The sequence below is a fragment of the Hyposmocoma kahamanoa genome, unplaced genomic scaffold (genome assembly GCF_003589595.1).
Source record: "Hyposmocoma kahamanoa isolate Upper Pololo Valley unplaced genomic scaffold, ASM358959v1 62, whole genome shotgun sequence".
In the NCBI taxonomy this organism is placed as follows: domain Eukaryota; kingdom Metazoa; phylum Arthropoda; class Insecta; order Lepidoptera; family Cosmopterigidae; genus Hyposmocoma; species Hyposmocoma kahamanoa.
In genome coordinates this window covers 18,452,701-18,468,684 of record NW_020653850.1, presented here as the reverse complement: position 1 = coordinate 18,468,684, position 15,984 = coordinate 18,452,701, and the positions used below count along the sequence as shown (strand labels likewise).

Sequence of the window (15,984 nt, the reverse complement as noted above, 5' to 3'; positions counted from 1 at the left end):
AATTCGACTTTATGTTTTTTTTGTATTTATGTTACTTCTGTACTTCCATACTTGTACTTCCATAGTGGTCCCATTTCATTTTGAAGAAAATCATCCACCTTTAAGGGTGGCTGTTCACGCATGAAGATTCATTTTAATAAATAACACCTAAATTTTACTTAGGGGCAATTATTTTAATGGTTGATTTTGCTATTTCTCCAATTCAAAGCGTTTTTCTCTCAATATACTTTGAGTAGTGAGAACCAATTTTTATTATCTCCAGTGTCAAGTCCTGTATAGTGGCGAACTAGGGGATATTTCAGTAAACCTTAGCAAATAGACGTAATTTTGAGGTCGGTTTTTTTTAGTACTCTGTACTGAGATTATCTACATACTTGGTGCTCAATTAAACAGAAACCAATACTATCCATATCAGCCTAAGGGGAGGGTTAAGGCTTTAATCCTCCAGGTTGGCCCAATGCGGGTTGGGGACTTTACACTTTTTCCAAGGCCTATGAAACTTCTTCAACATTATCTCCTTTTCTTCTCCAACTGCCAACGTTGTCAATAACAAAATAACTTTTGCTATTTCTGTGGGTCACTATATGTAAATTACAAAAAAACATTAAATGATTGTACATATTTAAGCTCTACTACTAGATTTTGCAGATACTTTGTATATGTTACTCGACAAATAGCGCAGCCCTTCTAATGTATTTCACAACCTTTATTTTGTACACCTCGATGACTTATTGCGGTTTCGTAGATGATGATGAGATTCATAATGTTAACGTAACTCGACGTTAATATATAAAATAATCAAATAAAATAAGCAATAGGCTATACAACAAACACACTTTCACACTTAACTGTCTCCGTGGCTAAACGGTTACCATGCCGGACTGCCACGCAGAGGTCCCAGGTTCGATTCCCGGGCCGGGAGAAATATTTGTACGCCCTATATTTATTAGTCTCGTGAGTTTGGGTGTAATTTGTGGTTGTCTAAGGGTCGTATTCCAGAACTCTACTCAATGCTCAAGTCAGGACTTGAGAATTGCAGTGAACACTGAAAATCATACTGAAGGCCTTGCCATTAGGGTCGTATTTCCATTGCTTGAAATCATACTCAAGTCTGCTCAAATCCTGACTTGAGCATTGAGTAGAGTTCTGGAATACGAGTCCAAATCACATGTCGGTGCAACATTGATTATCAAATTTTTGGCCTTTTTGGCTGTTTCGTTACTCGTCAATGCAAACCCCCAATGCCAATTCCGCCGTAGGTGCCAGTATAGAGATTTTCGATATTTATCGGAAACAGAACAGCTGTCCCAGAGCAAAAGCTAGGAAGTGCTTTAGACAAATTTACTGGACAAGCAAGATTTTACTGGAGATCCAAAAAACACAAAACCCTTGTAGCCTACTTAGTACTTACTTACTATATGTATATAAACAAAATTTATAGTTGTGTAGATATGAAGTGCACAGTTTACATATGTTCAGTAAACATGTAGAAATGTAAATAAAAAATATATATGTATGTTGTATAATATCAGTATATATAAATGTAAGTAATAAGTAAGTTCTAAATAGGCTTTACCATTAAACATATTTCCTTTTAATTTAAAAAAGTAATAGTAGTATTAGGTAGGGTACCAATCAACGAGTATATTGATATCACAAAAATGACTACAACTCATATATTATACACAGTTTGTAGGTACCCTTTACTGACTTTAAATATTTATGTCATAAGTAAAATTACGGATCGATTTGCATGAACAAAAAAAAACTTCTGTGAAAATTGCATTTAATATTGCTGACTTTACCGTCACTTTATTTAAATTATACCAAATGACGAGACCAATAAGACGTGCGCCTGGTATTACGTAACACGCATGTCCATAGCAGTTCCACTCAGATCTTTAAATTGCAAAAATCTGAGGGACACTGCCACTGCGCCTGTCACCCTGAGACATAAGTTGACAAGTCCCAAGTACCTGTAATTTCACCAGCACGTAATGGTGCCTTCAAAACAGGAACGAAAAATGCTTTACATTACTGCTTGACGGCAGAAATAGGTGAGGTCATCAAAAGGTCTGCAAATGCCAATCGAAATACTTCTAAAACTCAAGAACAATCTTCTAGGACCGCTTTACTCTAGCTACAACGGTGAAGTGCTTAACTGACCTGTCTCAAAAGTTCCACCCTGTATAATATACATACATATATTTGAGATCGACTGTACAAGCGTTATGTCGCTTTCTTTATGCCGCTGGACCTATTTATTTCCAAAACGATTACTTAAATGTAATTTATTGACATTACGATACCTTTCTGTTGTTTCTTAATAACATATCTAACATGCTGCGTTCTTAAATATCATCATTGGTAACGTTTTAAATTGGCAATACCACTGGAGTGGTTGCCTGGCCATTTGGCTTAACGGCTTGATGGTTTCCGTTGGCCTTGCACTTACGCTGCCTCACAATACCGTCGATAAATTGTCCAAAAATATAATACGGCCTAATGTCTTTCTTGACACCTGTATCTGACAGACGATTATTCCATGTAAATAACCCCTTTGTGTATTTTGTCTCTATCATTCTGTTCAGAGGAATATTTCATTCCATGCGTGTGTGTGTGTGTGTGTGTGTGTGTGTGTATTGAGAAGAAACGGTTTAAAAATGAAAAAAAATATGAATGAAAAAAACCCAATATATAGGTATAAGTATCTATTCTCGTTTAAAAATGGATAACTAAATTTTATTATATGAATAAAAATACTCTCAAATAGTTTCATGTGTGATATCAAAAACAGCATTTAATAACAATCAGTACAGAGTACTAAAAAAACCGACCTCAAAAGTTCGTGGAATTACATGTATTGGCCAAGTTTTTTTTTAAATCGGTTATCGGAAAGTGCACAAACCCGGATTCATCCCGGCTTCGGTCTAGGATCACGTACGTAATAAAAATCGGTTCTCACTGCTTAAAGTACATATATTCAGAGAGTAAAACGCATTGAATTGGAGAATAGCGAAATCAACCATTAAAATAATTGCTCCTTATAATAAATTTTAGGCGCTATTTATAAAAATGAGTCTTCATGCGTGAACAGCCATCCTTAGGGGTGGATGATTTTCTTCAAAATGAAGTGGGACCCTCTTTCCAACAAAAAAGAATCGTCAAAATCGGTGCACAAATGTGCCGGTGCCGAAGTTATCGCGTAACATACATACAAAAAAAACATACAGTCGAATTGAGAACCTTCTCCTTTTTTTGAAGTCGGTTAAATAAAAGTGCCTTTAACTTACTTTGTACATTAGATGATAAATACTTCTACCTAGCTGTCATAATTTTGCTTTGCAAAGTAAGTTTTTTGTTATTGTTTTGCATTGATAACTGCATTCACCAATGAATAGAAATTTAAAACACAGTGAATAGCGACATCTCTCGCTAGCGCTGGTAGCTGCAAAGGTATCTGTAGCTACCAGCAGCTACCTATAACTGGGTGATAAAACTTTCATAGATTTCTCATAGATAGCGCTACGACTAAAAAGTCGTTGAAAAATCAAATACAAAGAAACGACAACAAGCACATAGAAAAATTCGTGAGGTCCGCTGGTTTGTTCCATGGCTTAGTTGGTATAGCGTCTGGCACGGTATGCTAGAAGACGTCGGTTCGAATCCGGCCGGATCAAAGGATTTTTTTCTGAGTGTTATTTTTTCGATCTTTGTATTAATAATAATAACAAACTAGTGGAGTAATGCATGCACTTGGTTGCATATATGTTTTCTCGAAATTCACACAAAACCAAATTAATTGTTTTTAAAATAAATTATGCATCTTCTGATTACAAAATCACTTGTCCGTGGAAGGAAACGTCTCTGTTTGCCCGTTTACCCACAGTTATGGTGCTTTTGCAGTTCATAATGGCACAATTATGCATTTTTCGCGTGTTCAACTAGTGTACTGGTCGAAACTACTTTCGAGCGGTATCTACGATAACGGTTGAGCGTGTTCTGAAGTGTAGCAGTGGCAAGTAAGTGAATTTCACTTACTTTGGGCACGCGAAGTACGTACGTACGTACTTGCGGCGTCTATCTAGATATATGTCTGTGGTATGTACTCTTGCTCAATCAGTAGAGCTAGCACGACTGGGCTCGACTTGCGTGATAGCCCTACAGGGACGGGGAGGAGGGAAGTTTTGAAAAAACTTTATAGTCTATTCTTCGACTTACTTATTTATTGACTTATTCTATTATTTACATTTATAATATGTATACAGGGTTATTTGCAAGATACTAACTATCAACCTCCCAAGACTGTATGTGGTGTTAGTACATCATAAACAACAAATTTTGTTCCAAAGGATCTTTGCGATTTTTGAGTCGCGCGCTCTGTGTGGTACTGCAACTGATTTGGACAGTCGTGTCGCTTACCACCAGGCGCACGACATGTTCGTTCTGTTATTTGGCATTATAAAAGAAAAGTCCAAGAGGCAAAGTGGTTCTGTATATTCAAAACTTGAGTTTCCCAGCATTCTGACTGAATTTGAAAATTATTACTTTTGGAATCCTGAATGATTTCTTGGGTTTTGGCGTCTACCTTATAACAATTCATACTTTAAAAATGAACAAGTACCCACACTATAGGTACATTTATTCGTTAACTTATCGAAAACTTTTTATCGATATACCTCATTTCTAGCAAATGCAGTGTAATGAAGTAACCTTTGCACGTTGGCGTAAAAAAATGAATTTTGAAAAAAAATGTGTTTCCGCTCATTTTTTACAAATAAACATTGATTTGGTGTTATTTTTACTTTATTTAATGTATTTACTTAAACAAAGGCTATTCATTTAAAAGCGAGGCTTATAAAAATAATTTATGAGATACGTATCGTTACAAGGTTATATTGTGTAGATTTTTATTAACTGTCACAGGGATGATTCTAGATATTTTTTTTATTTTAGTTATTTAACTTGTACTATATTATGTATTTATTATATTTTGTGATGATTACCAACAAAATCTTGTAGGATTAGATTGTTTAGTTTTTACGATAAACAGTAAATGAGAGCAGTAAGATAATGCCAATAACAATAAACTGTGAAATTAACTGCTCATATATGTAAAAGCTAATTTTTTCTTTAATAAAGAAAACAACGTTGCACAATTACCTTTTAAAACTACAGTTATTTTACGCGCCTAGTTTTCTTATATCTATATAAATTGGTTTTCAAATCCTTCTACCTTTAGTCATCTGTAATAGTTCAATTGGTTAGATTGTGGTTCAAATAATGAAGTAATTTGAAGAAATTGACCATGCTTTTAGTTTGAAGAACGGAAGCTAATGAGTATGAACTTAAACGACGCGGTCAAGGCCATAGGTTAAGATTGAACTTGTACACTGGTATAATTTATACCTAACTAAAAACAATTGTTTTATAAAAGTTTACAGCACGTTTTTGTTTTAAATTTAAGTTTCTGTCATCATCAACCTTGAGATAAATTAGGAGACCACTCGCAATTTTCATTAATACGCCATTTTCGTCAACTGGTCAATTTTGTAAAAATATTTAAGTCGCCATTTTCCCTAACTCGCCATTTTCTTTACCTGATCGCTTTCCTCAACTGGTCATTTTATGCCATCCGACATTTGTCATTGCTCATACAGTCATGTACAATTATACAATATGTTTATGAATTTTAGTTTCATTATATAATTTAAGTAAAAATTTTCACACATGAGAAATTTGTAGGTACCACTTTACACGGACGATGTATTATGAAATGACTGTATGAAAACTTTTTGACCTGAACTTTGTTACGACATACTGGCTCGTAATGCAAATAGCATTATCAGCCAGTATTGTCGTAAAGTATTTAATTAATTAAACCCTGACTGTCATTGTCATTGCCAAAATTGAATATTTTATTGAATATAATATTAATTTTGAATTATTGGGTACCTATACGTGCCACTCACTAAAGAAAAAAAACAATGGAAGTGCCTTAAGTCTCGATTACTATCAGAACTGATGTCGCCAAAACTCACACATTCTTAATTTGAAATCATTTGAAATACTACAAAATGATATTGATTGGTCGTAGTTTCAAATTTAAAAATAAACTACAAATTCTGGATTGTTAATATAATTCAAACGGCAACAAGGTAACCTGTTGACATATCGGTGAAAATTCAATACCATCAATACCTATTAATGCAAGTTACGACGTTTAGATATTAATTTCAATCAATGTGCTGCCATCTAATAAATTACTGAACAATGACGAATTGGAGTTACTAATTTAGTTCTCCAAACAAGAAGCGTTTAAGCTTTACTTTTGTTTCTTGTAACAAAAAAATGATTTCGATAAACAGAAAATTGAAAATTTATGAAAATAAGACTTCAGACGCTAACTAACTACTTCTACTGTATTTATTGTTCTGTGGTGCCACTGCTGGGTACGGGTCTCCTCTCAGGCCAGGATTTAGACCCGAGTCGCCCATACTGTCCTAATGCTAGTTGGGGACTTCACACGTTTTCCGAGGGTTGTGAACCTTCCACGTGCATGTGTCCTCACGATGTTTTCTTTCACCGAAACGCTCAAGGTAAATTTCAAATTAAATTTCACACATCAATTCCAAAAAAACTCAGAGGAGTACGTGCCCGTATTCGAAGCCACGGCCTCTGCTTGAGAGGCGGTAGGTCAAACCATTAGGCTACCACGGCTTTTCTGGTTCTGTAAGTCCTTAAAAATAGATGTATAAATAATAATGATGCAAATGGCGTGTATCCCTAAGAGAACACGTGTTGAAATTAAAAGAAAAGTGCTCATTTCACGCAAGTATAGAACTTCCCTGTGATCTGTAAACTAGCTACATGACATAAAATAAACGTACCTATCATAATTGTAACTTTATTATAAAAAAAAACCGACCTCAAAAAGTCGTGAAATTACATCTATTTGCAAAATTTTATTGAAACCGGTTACCGGAAAGTGCTTGTAACCGGATTCATCCCCTACTTTGCCACGCTTAAAGGTGGAATATTTTCTTCAAATTTAAATGGGACCAGGACTGAGGTACCCTCTTTCCAACAAATAAGAATCATCAAAATCGGTTCACAAATTATCGCGTAACATACATTAAAAAAAACAGTGCAATTGAGCCTGCTTTTTTTGCTGCAGGTAGAATGTAAAATGTATATGTGACATACTCGTATATGTGATTTATGAGAGGTAATTCATTAGGTACACAGAAATGAAAGTCAATAGAATAATTTCTACTCTATGATATTCTAAGAAGTCTCAATATTCTGGCAAGTTTTGTGTATAATTTAATGTGGCACTAACCTTAGGAGCCTTGTACAATTTGCCATACGAAATTGTCAAATACTTTTCAACATACCTGCTCGTAAATAGTATGATTGCATGGTGGCTAACTTGCCTGTAATGCCCTAAATAAAACCCTCGTGCTTTTTTCTTCCCATTACAGCATTTAGTTCGAGTTGAGATGGAAGAATAGCTAGCTGCTGATAAAAAGTCAAAAACAGTACAGAATACTAAAAAACCGACCCCAAAAGTCATTAATCCAGTTTGCCACCCTTAGCGGTGGAATATTTTCTTAAAATTTAAATGATACCATTTCTGAGGTTTCTTTCCAACAAAACGAATCATCAACATCAGTTCACAAATTATAGCGAGAGTTATCGCGTAACATACATACAAAAAAAAACATATAGTCGAATTGAGAACCTCCTCCTTTTTTTCGAAGTCGGTTGAAAACCCGCCGTTTGCAAAATCCATAATTGTTGTGTTGTGAACCATATTTATTCATACAAGAAGTAGACATTTTATTTATTTCCTCGCAAATGTGATGAAAAACATTGTATGTATCACGCACGGTAAAAAAATACAAAACTCGAATTTCTAATAGACCCTCGTTGCCAATTTCTTATTTACCGTCCTTAATACATAATGTACCTAAAATTACGTGATCTCTAGCTTTTATCTATACCAACATAATAATATAATCTTGTAGTAAAGGCACTATTTCCATAAACAAAACGTTTTGCATATCTGCTTCCTCATTTCCGTTTCCTTCTTTTACGTCGTGACCCAGTTCCGTATTCGGATCAAACACAATATTCCGCAAACATTTTTCAGTGAAACACTTCCACCTGTCTATCTGTTACCTTAAACGACTAGGCTAGGCCAAGGTCGCGGGAGTGGGCCCGTCATACCACATCTGATATTGCCCTGAACTTCATTTGCATATACCTCAAAGCTGTTATAACCTTATAACACATTCACCTTCCCCGTCTTACTTATTAACCTTTATATTTCACTTGGAAAAATGTATCCTGTATAAAATGTTGCGCTATGGTTTTGTGAAAGCAGATTTTAATTTTTTAAGCGGGAGTTTATCTTGTTTTAGGGTATGTTCACACGACAAGCGTTCAACGCGCGTTAGGTTTTTGAATAGTGTACACATGACAGGCGCTTTTCGGGCGTTGAGTGCGCATTGAAAAATTCCGTATTAAAGTCTTCTGTACCCGTTTCTAGAAAAAAATCTATTTCAATTGCAAAACACGTATCACCGCGTCGAAAACGCGCGCTCATGTGAACGGCAGTACGGCAAACCTATGATCTCAAAGCGTGCTTTAACGCGCGTTGACAAGTGCCCGGCATTAGCGCGGCGTTGAACGCTCGTCATGTGAACATGCTCTTATTGTCTCCTTTATTTCATCGTGGGTTGTTCAATTTCGTAGAACACATAAATATTAATGCATAATTAAGACAAAAACAGATAAAATGTGTTAATTAATACAAAGATCGAAAACTAAGAAACATTCCTCCGATTCCGATTTTTTTTAAACGCACACACTCAACATAGCCCCGCACTAGAGAAACCCTATGTCGCGGGTGCCATGGACACACACATAGACAACCACAAATTACACCCTAACTCACGAGATAAATAAATATAGGCCATACAACTAGTTCTCCCGGCCCGGGAATCGAAACTGGGACCTCTGCGTGGCAGTGTGGCATGGTAACCGTTCGGCCACTGAGGCAGTTTAAATTGTATTCGAACCAGCGCCTTCTGCATACCATGCGTGATTATGATTATAATTAGATATGGTATTTTACTTGTACGTACTAAGCTTGCGTTCATCGTTATCCCACCCTTTTCACCCTTTCTCTGGTTCCTGGCCACCTACTTTGAAATTTTGAATCGTTCTTAAATACCTTTTCTTCTTCGTCACTTACTTTTCTTTCCATCGCCACTCTCTACAAAATTTTCGAAGCGAGCACACGTGCTCGATTTCACTTCAAGTTTCTGACCAGTTAAATCATTTAACCTAACTGCTTGTAAAGATTTAATATTAGTAATACCATTGAAAATCATGTATTTCTAGAAATTCTAGGCCCTTTTAGGCCTTTACGCCTTTATTTCACCTGTTCTTTGCCCTTCCTGTACTCTTTCTTTATTTCTACAATAAAATTCATGTGGACCGAGTCTTCTATTAAATTGCGCGAGGGCCGCGTGACAAATTTACTAACTTACGTTACACAGGAATAAGAAACATTAAATTTGCATTTCAAATAATGTGAGTTCACGTATTTTATATTATTGCTATTATGTACTTCTACCTTCTTTTTAAGAATTCAGTACAGCATTGACATTTAATTTTGACTATTAAGCTTTCTACAAAATGATGAGGTATGAATTGAAAGCTTGCAAGATAACATACTCGGCAATAGAAAGATTGCAGACAAAAATGCGCTGCTTCTTGTGGGAGAGTTCATCCCATTTGTGTCGCCGAGCATTAATGTGAGCACAGTTTGATTTTGAAGACGAGGGCAGCGGCAGTGCCCTTCAAATCTGCAATTTAAAGCTCAGAGTCGCAGTGTCACCGTTAGGTGTTGGCTTGCCACCAGCTGAACGACTTATACCTACATCCCGAACTTGGTATCATAAAAAATAATAATAATAAGATTGTTTATGGCCTCACCACAATTCAGAAAGTATATTAAACAAGATATCATGAACAATACATGACAACGGTAATTCCAATGTGGGAGACTGGTGCTTAAACTAGACGTGAGATCTATACTTCAGGTCACCGGGTTGCCACCCTTTGGAAAATAATTGCAATTTTCTTAAGAATTATGTACTCGAACTATGACAATTGCGATAAGTTAGGTACCAAGGTTATAAATTAAAATATTGTTCATAGAAACATGCTATATTTGATTAATAATTGTTGTTTTAAGTGGATATGTACTTTTTTTACTGTTCTGTTTTGAATTTCTAAGTTATGTATTTGTGAATGTTTAATATCATTTTTTTTTTACTTATTTTTATGATACCAGTTGCAGTGCCAGTCAGAGCTTTAAATCGCAAAGATCTGAGGGGCACTACCAATACGCCCGTACACATAAGTTGCCGAATCCTACCCTTAACCCTTCAAAAACCGGAACGCAGTTATGTTCATATTACTGCTTGGCGGCAGAAATAGTTAAGGTGGCAGTACTTCCCTGGATGAACTCTTGTACAAGGAGCTCTACTGCTACTAAAGTATGTGTATAAATATATGTATGTGAGTAAGCAATACCTGTATATGACAATATGCTAGCTGTACTTATAGTTTCACAGGAATAATATAATAATATGCTATCTTTTGCTGAGTGTATATACGATGTTTTAGCAATATGACTGTCTAATTGAACTTGGTTTTACTGTGCACGGCATAAATCCAACGGACTTGTTTTCTAATTTCCTTCCTTCTTATTAGCACGACTCATATGTTTAGATTTGTTGTAGAGCAGGCCACGGAGTAAATTAAAACGATGTTCGAGTTTCAAATTATTCTATGTAACGTGTATTTAAGTAAATTAAATGAACAAAAATTAATAAGTACACATTTATGAAAAGCAGTCTAATATTAATGCAAACCATCCTATTATGAACTACAAAAGTTATTAGTTGAAATATCTTATTTTTAATTTACCAAAGAACACTACAGTTTTCGCTACCTACATAATGACTTGCAAATATTTTTATTACAACAATATATTTTTTTACTAAAATTAATTTATAATGTAACGTTGGTTGTTTGAAAAAATAGATATAATTTTCTTTTTTCCAAAGATTTCATGAATACCTGAAGAAGTTGGTAAAATACTTATTTTGTCTTCAGAGCTCGCCGCCGCCTTTTAGTCCGGAGGGGCGAACGAATGATGACGATGCCATAGTGTCCATCATCGGTGCAGCCGAAGAGTTTGTCTACATCTCCGTCATGGACTACGAACCCACAACCGAGTTCACGCCGAGACTACAGTAAGTACCTCCACCACCACCATCCTACATTAAATGATTATGGTAGAGTAATAATATTTAGCGCACATTTAGCGGCACAAACGAAATACCCAAAATAATGCAGTAATTTTAAAAGAATCTGGTCAGTTATTTTAATTTTTTTTTTAAAGTTTATTTAATGAAGTTTAAGTTTATTTAAAATGTGACATTTTTTAATCAATGTTAAACTATTACATAGTTAAGCTATTTCGGCTTTGGCGCTAAATACAGGGTGGCCGGGATAGTGACGTCAAGAAAAAAGAATTAAGTGCCTCGTATTGAGAGGTATCCGAATCGAGTTATGATTTTTTTAATGAATTTTTGGAATTCTTTAATCCGCCGATCGGTTCAATTTTTTTCTTCTTCAATTTGTACACGATTTTTTCAAGATTTTTTTTTGTAACTCAATCTTAATGTATTGTGCTTTAACGCACAATATTATATTATTACTATCAATGGAAGCTACGAAAGTGTTGACCTTTAGTGGAAAATTCGCGTTCGAGCGAGTCAGGCTTGAATTTTCAAGTTCAAATTAAACATCTAAACAAGCAATTCCATAGTTCCTGGGTATAAGGGACTATACGAGAAGTTATACATTGAAATAACATACATAATAAAGTGTAAATAGTGAAATAACCTATTAGATATATAAGTGCATGTGCGAGTGTGAATATAAGTACAGCTGTACACCCAACACCCAAGTTTGAAACCATATAATTGGTGTTTTGGGTTGACACTATTAATCATTATTACTATTCCCGAGTTATAGTGCAGTGACATCCATTTTTATGTATATACAATCTATTTTATAAGGAAGTTATACTTGTATACATATACATAGCGAAGTTATAAACGAATAATATCTAGAAATGTTTGTTGATATATTACAATATTTACCTATTGAACAGCATAACAATATTAATAATAGTCATAGTAATAATAATTATTATTATAAATGAAACTATTTTTCCGGATTTAAATCGCGTATATTTGTTTTTTTTCAAAAAACAGACGTTTCGAGCCCTTTACAGGTCCTATGGTCACGGTTGACTGTGACTGACCTGCAAAAGGGCCCGAAACGTCGGTTTGTTTGAATTTTTGTAATTATTTGTTTAATCTGTTTTGTGGATAAGCTACTTTTATTCTTTTTTCTTTTTATATGTACGAGTATAGTTAAACAAGTATACGCGATTTAAATCCGGAAAAATAGTTTCATTTTCCTATGTGTAACAATCGCGAAAACCTAAGAACTCGAAATAATAATTATTGTTATAATTGTTTTGTCGTTTGGTATTATTTGTTTGTTTTCTATTGTATTTTTTTATATTAAAAAATAAGTGTGCATTTCGACGCACAGGTCGACGATGGAGCATGTATACCTAAATAATGCCTATTCACTCTCGCCTTGAAAAGGCTAAAGTTATACCGGTCAGGGACAAAGTCTGCAGGTAGAAATTTCAGCTCCATAGCCGTTCGCCATATAAATGTGGAAGCGAAGCGAAATGCTTCGTGCGAATCCTTGAAATATCCACAACATAGGGGTGGAACCCCAGCCTACGTCTAGTCCCCTGATGACGGAAGGGGAATGTGGAATTATATCATGCAATACCATCGCATGCTGTCCGTTGTATATTCTGTAGAATACCAACAAACTAGCAACTTTACGGCGGTGTAAGGCTCTGTAGCTTCACCTCTACTAAATCCGAGTCCACCTGTAAGCATCTTGCCACGCTTTTCAATTGAATCCAAGGTGGGGCCAGTTGTTTTTCATTGTATATCTTTTGTAATTGTATTGTGTTGTACGTTCAGATTCTGGCCGAAAATCGACGATGCTATTCGCAAGTCAGCATTAGAACAACACGTTAAAGTGAAGATGCTTATCAGCTGGTGGCAACACTCGCGGGTTTCAGAAGACCATTTCCTAAGATCCCTGGCGGCACTGTCGCAGGCCTACCCTAGAGTTGACTTGCAAGTCGTAAGTATCAACCACTATTTTAATATTGATTGTATTGAATATCAACATTTTTAGTACCAGGATATGCATTTTTCATGAAATTACTCCACTAATTGGTTATAATTATTAACACAAAGGTCGAACACAAAGAAAAGTTCCTTCGATCCGACAGAACATGAGCCTGCGTCTGCGCTCAACCAGGGCTACTGACATAGACGCAGGTTCTGTCAGATCGAAAGAAAAACCCTTTGTGTTCGATAATTTGTATTTTATAACAAACCACACTTTTATTATGATTATTAATATAAATATCGAACACACAGAATTTTTTTTTTTCGACCAGTTGGGACTTGAATCCATGACCACGCTGTGCCGTAGCGCTGCTCTGACCAACTGAGCTACATGCGAAGAAGGTTCTAAAATCTCTCACTAGATGTCACTAGCGGCGCAGAAAGCCGAAAATACAGTACAAAGATCTTTAATAAACACACAGGATTATTTCGACAACTCGATAACTTGACATGTAGCTCAGGTGGTTAGAGCAGCGCTATGTGTACAGCGTGGTCATGGGTTCAGGTCCCATTGGGTCGAAACATTTTTTCTGTGTTCGATCTTTATTATTATTTATTATTATTATTTAATAATCATAACAAAACCAGTGGTTATTTCGCAAAAAATCTCAATAAAACCACACTCTTGTTACGCCCTTCCTATGTTTTGTTGTACATATAAAGGCACGTAACATCGTGTTTCTTATCTGTTTCTTAGGATTTCGTCATTGTTGCACATTGGAAATAAATCTGCTTTTTTCAGATCTAAATTGCGTGCATTTGTTTTTTAAAACCAACCAACTCCGTCCCACTATTTATTAATTAATATCTTTAAATTTATTTCTAATTTCCTTCTAATTAATCAATTTAATTTAGTAAAATACATATTGTTAAAATATTTAGCAAAACGTGTGTAGCGTAAATTTCAATGTTCTTTGGCAAATTAAAACTAAGGCATTTAAATGTCGTGGTAGCCTAATGGTTTAACCGTTGTCGGGTCTTTTGCGTTTTTCAACGACTTTTTATCCGTAGCGCCATCTACAAGAAATTTATAAAAGTATTTCGTCACTCAGTTAGATACCTTTACAGCTGTCAGCCTTGGCTAGAGATATCGCTATTAACTGTATATTTATTAAACAAAATTAGTTAGAAAAAAATAATTTTAGTTCCAATCATTGACTTACAAATAAATGGACGACGGGTCTAATACAAAAACCACGAAAAAAATGTCCCAAGTCAACCTATTTAAACGTAGTGACATGTAAAGGAATATGAAAAAGCTAAAACGTTAGATTTAAATTGTAATGTCATCGCAGTACTGTCTAATTTTGCTTGCTTCGCTGTCAGTCGAACAAACGAAGACTAAAGCGTGAATGACGCTCTGTATTTTTTTTAACGCCCTATAAATTCGGTCACTTTTTAGCGCGGACCCGACGTCCATATAATTGTAAGTCAATGGTTCCAATCGTGTTTCTTGTTCTTTCAGAGACGTTTTATAGTCCCATCGACGCCGGATCAAGAGAAAATCCCATTCGCAAGAGTAAACCATAACAAATACATGGTGACAGACAAAACTGCGTACATCGGCACTTCAAACTGGGCGGCTGATTATTTTATTGATACCGCGGGTGTCGCATTCGTTTTCCATGACGAACATGGAATGTCTCAGAACGCCACCCATGACATCAGGAAGGAGCTGCAAGAGGTTTTTGAAAGGGATTGGACTTCCCCATACGCCGTACCTCTAAGGCGGGCGTAGTATTAAGTATTTTGGATTTTACGCTAGTGTTTTTTTAATAGTTTTTTCTTACTGTCGTATGTGATTTTTTCGAAGTACAATTTTAATTATTGCGTATTTAGGTCAATTTATAGAAAAGTTATAGACAGTAATACTGTCACTTTATCCTATGTCCCTTCAGCCCGAATTTGAAATTTCGAATAAGAGTTTCAAGCCACATGTAGCCATGTTGAGGCGACTGGTTTGTGCCAAGTCGAGTCGAAGGAGTTTTTCTTTGCATTTGTTCAATATTTACATCAATAATAAAACATTCAATCTTATGTTTTTAGTTATATAAATAATGTATTTTTCTCAAAATTAATTATATATTACGCCCATACGTGTTGTAAGGGACGATGTTTAATGTTTCTTATTGAAATACTCGTTCTAAATTTGAAATTACTTTTTCGTAATTGAAACTAAAAGTATTCTACTTTGAAAATGAATGAAAGTGTTGACAAAAAAAATTTGAAGTATTCTGTCTGTAGATAATTTACCTAATTTACTAGGTACTCTCGTGTGACCTGATATCCAATTTTAGAGTGAATAATGTAATAAATAATAATGTTAAGTAAATAAGCGTTTTCATTTGTTTATATCTTGACATAGTGGCAATCGACATAATATGTTTATTATCGAAACTGTATTAACATAGTATAATAAGATAAGTAAGGTAATTCCATACAAACAGCGTGCACGTCCACCGTGCGTCGTGTATGGACGTACACATTCGAATAATCTCGCGGTATACTCGAGTTGCACAGCGCGGGTCGCACGCGCCTTTCATTTTAGATTTGAAGCATTCGCTCGGTATTTAAAATATTTTTTGTGTCAAATTTATATATTTTT

General features: G+C 35.2%; 1 protein-coding gene across 1 annotated transcript in view; it reads left to right on the top strand.

Moving 5' to 3' along the window:
* LOC113229478 (phospholipase D3-like) overlaps window positions 1-15,686 on the top strand; it is an 82,654-nt gene extending 66,968 nt beyond the window's left edge. The window contains exons 9-11 of the mRNA XM_026463076.1: window positions 11,197-11,336; window positions 13,164-13,329; window positions 14,845-15,686. Coding sequence (XP_026318861.1) covers window positions 11,197-11,336; window positions 13,164-13,329; window positions 14,845-15,117 — 579 coding nt within the window. The 3' untranslated portion in view covers window positions 15,118-15,686. The remainder of the gene's footprint in view (window positions 1-11,196; window positions 11,337-13,163; window positions 13,330-14,844) is intronic.
* Window positions 15,687-15,984: the final 298 nt, after the last annotated feature.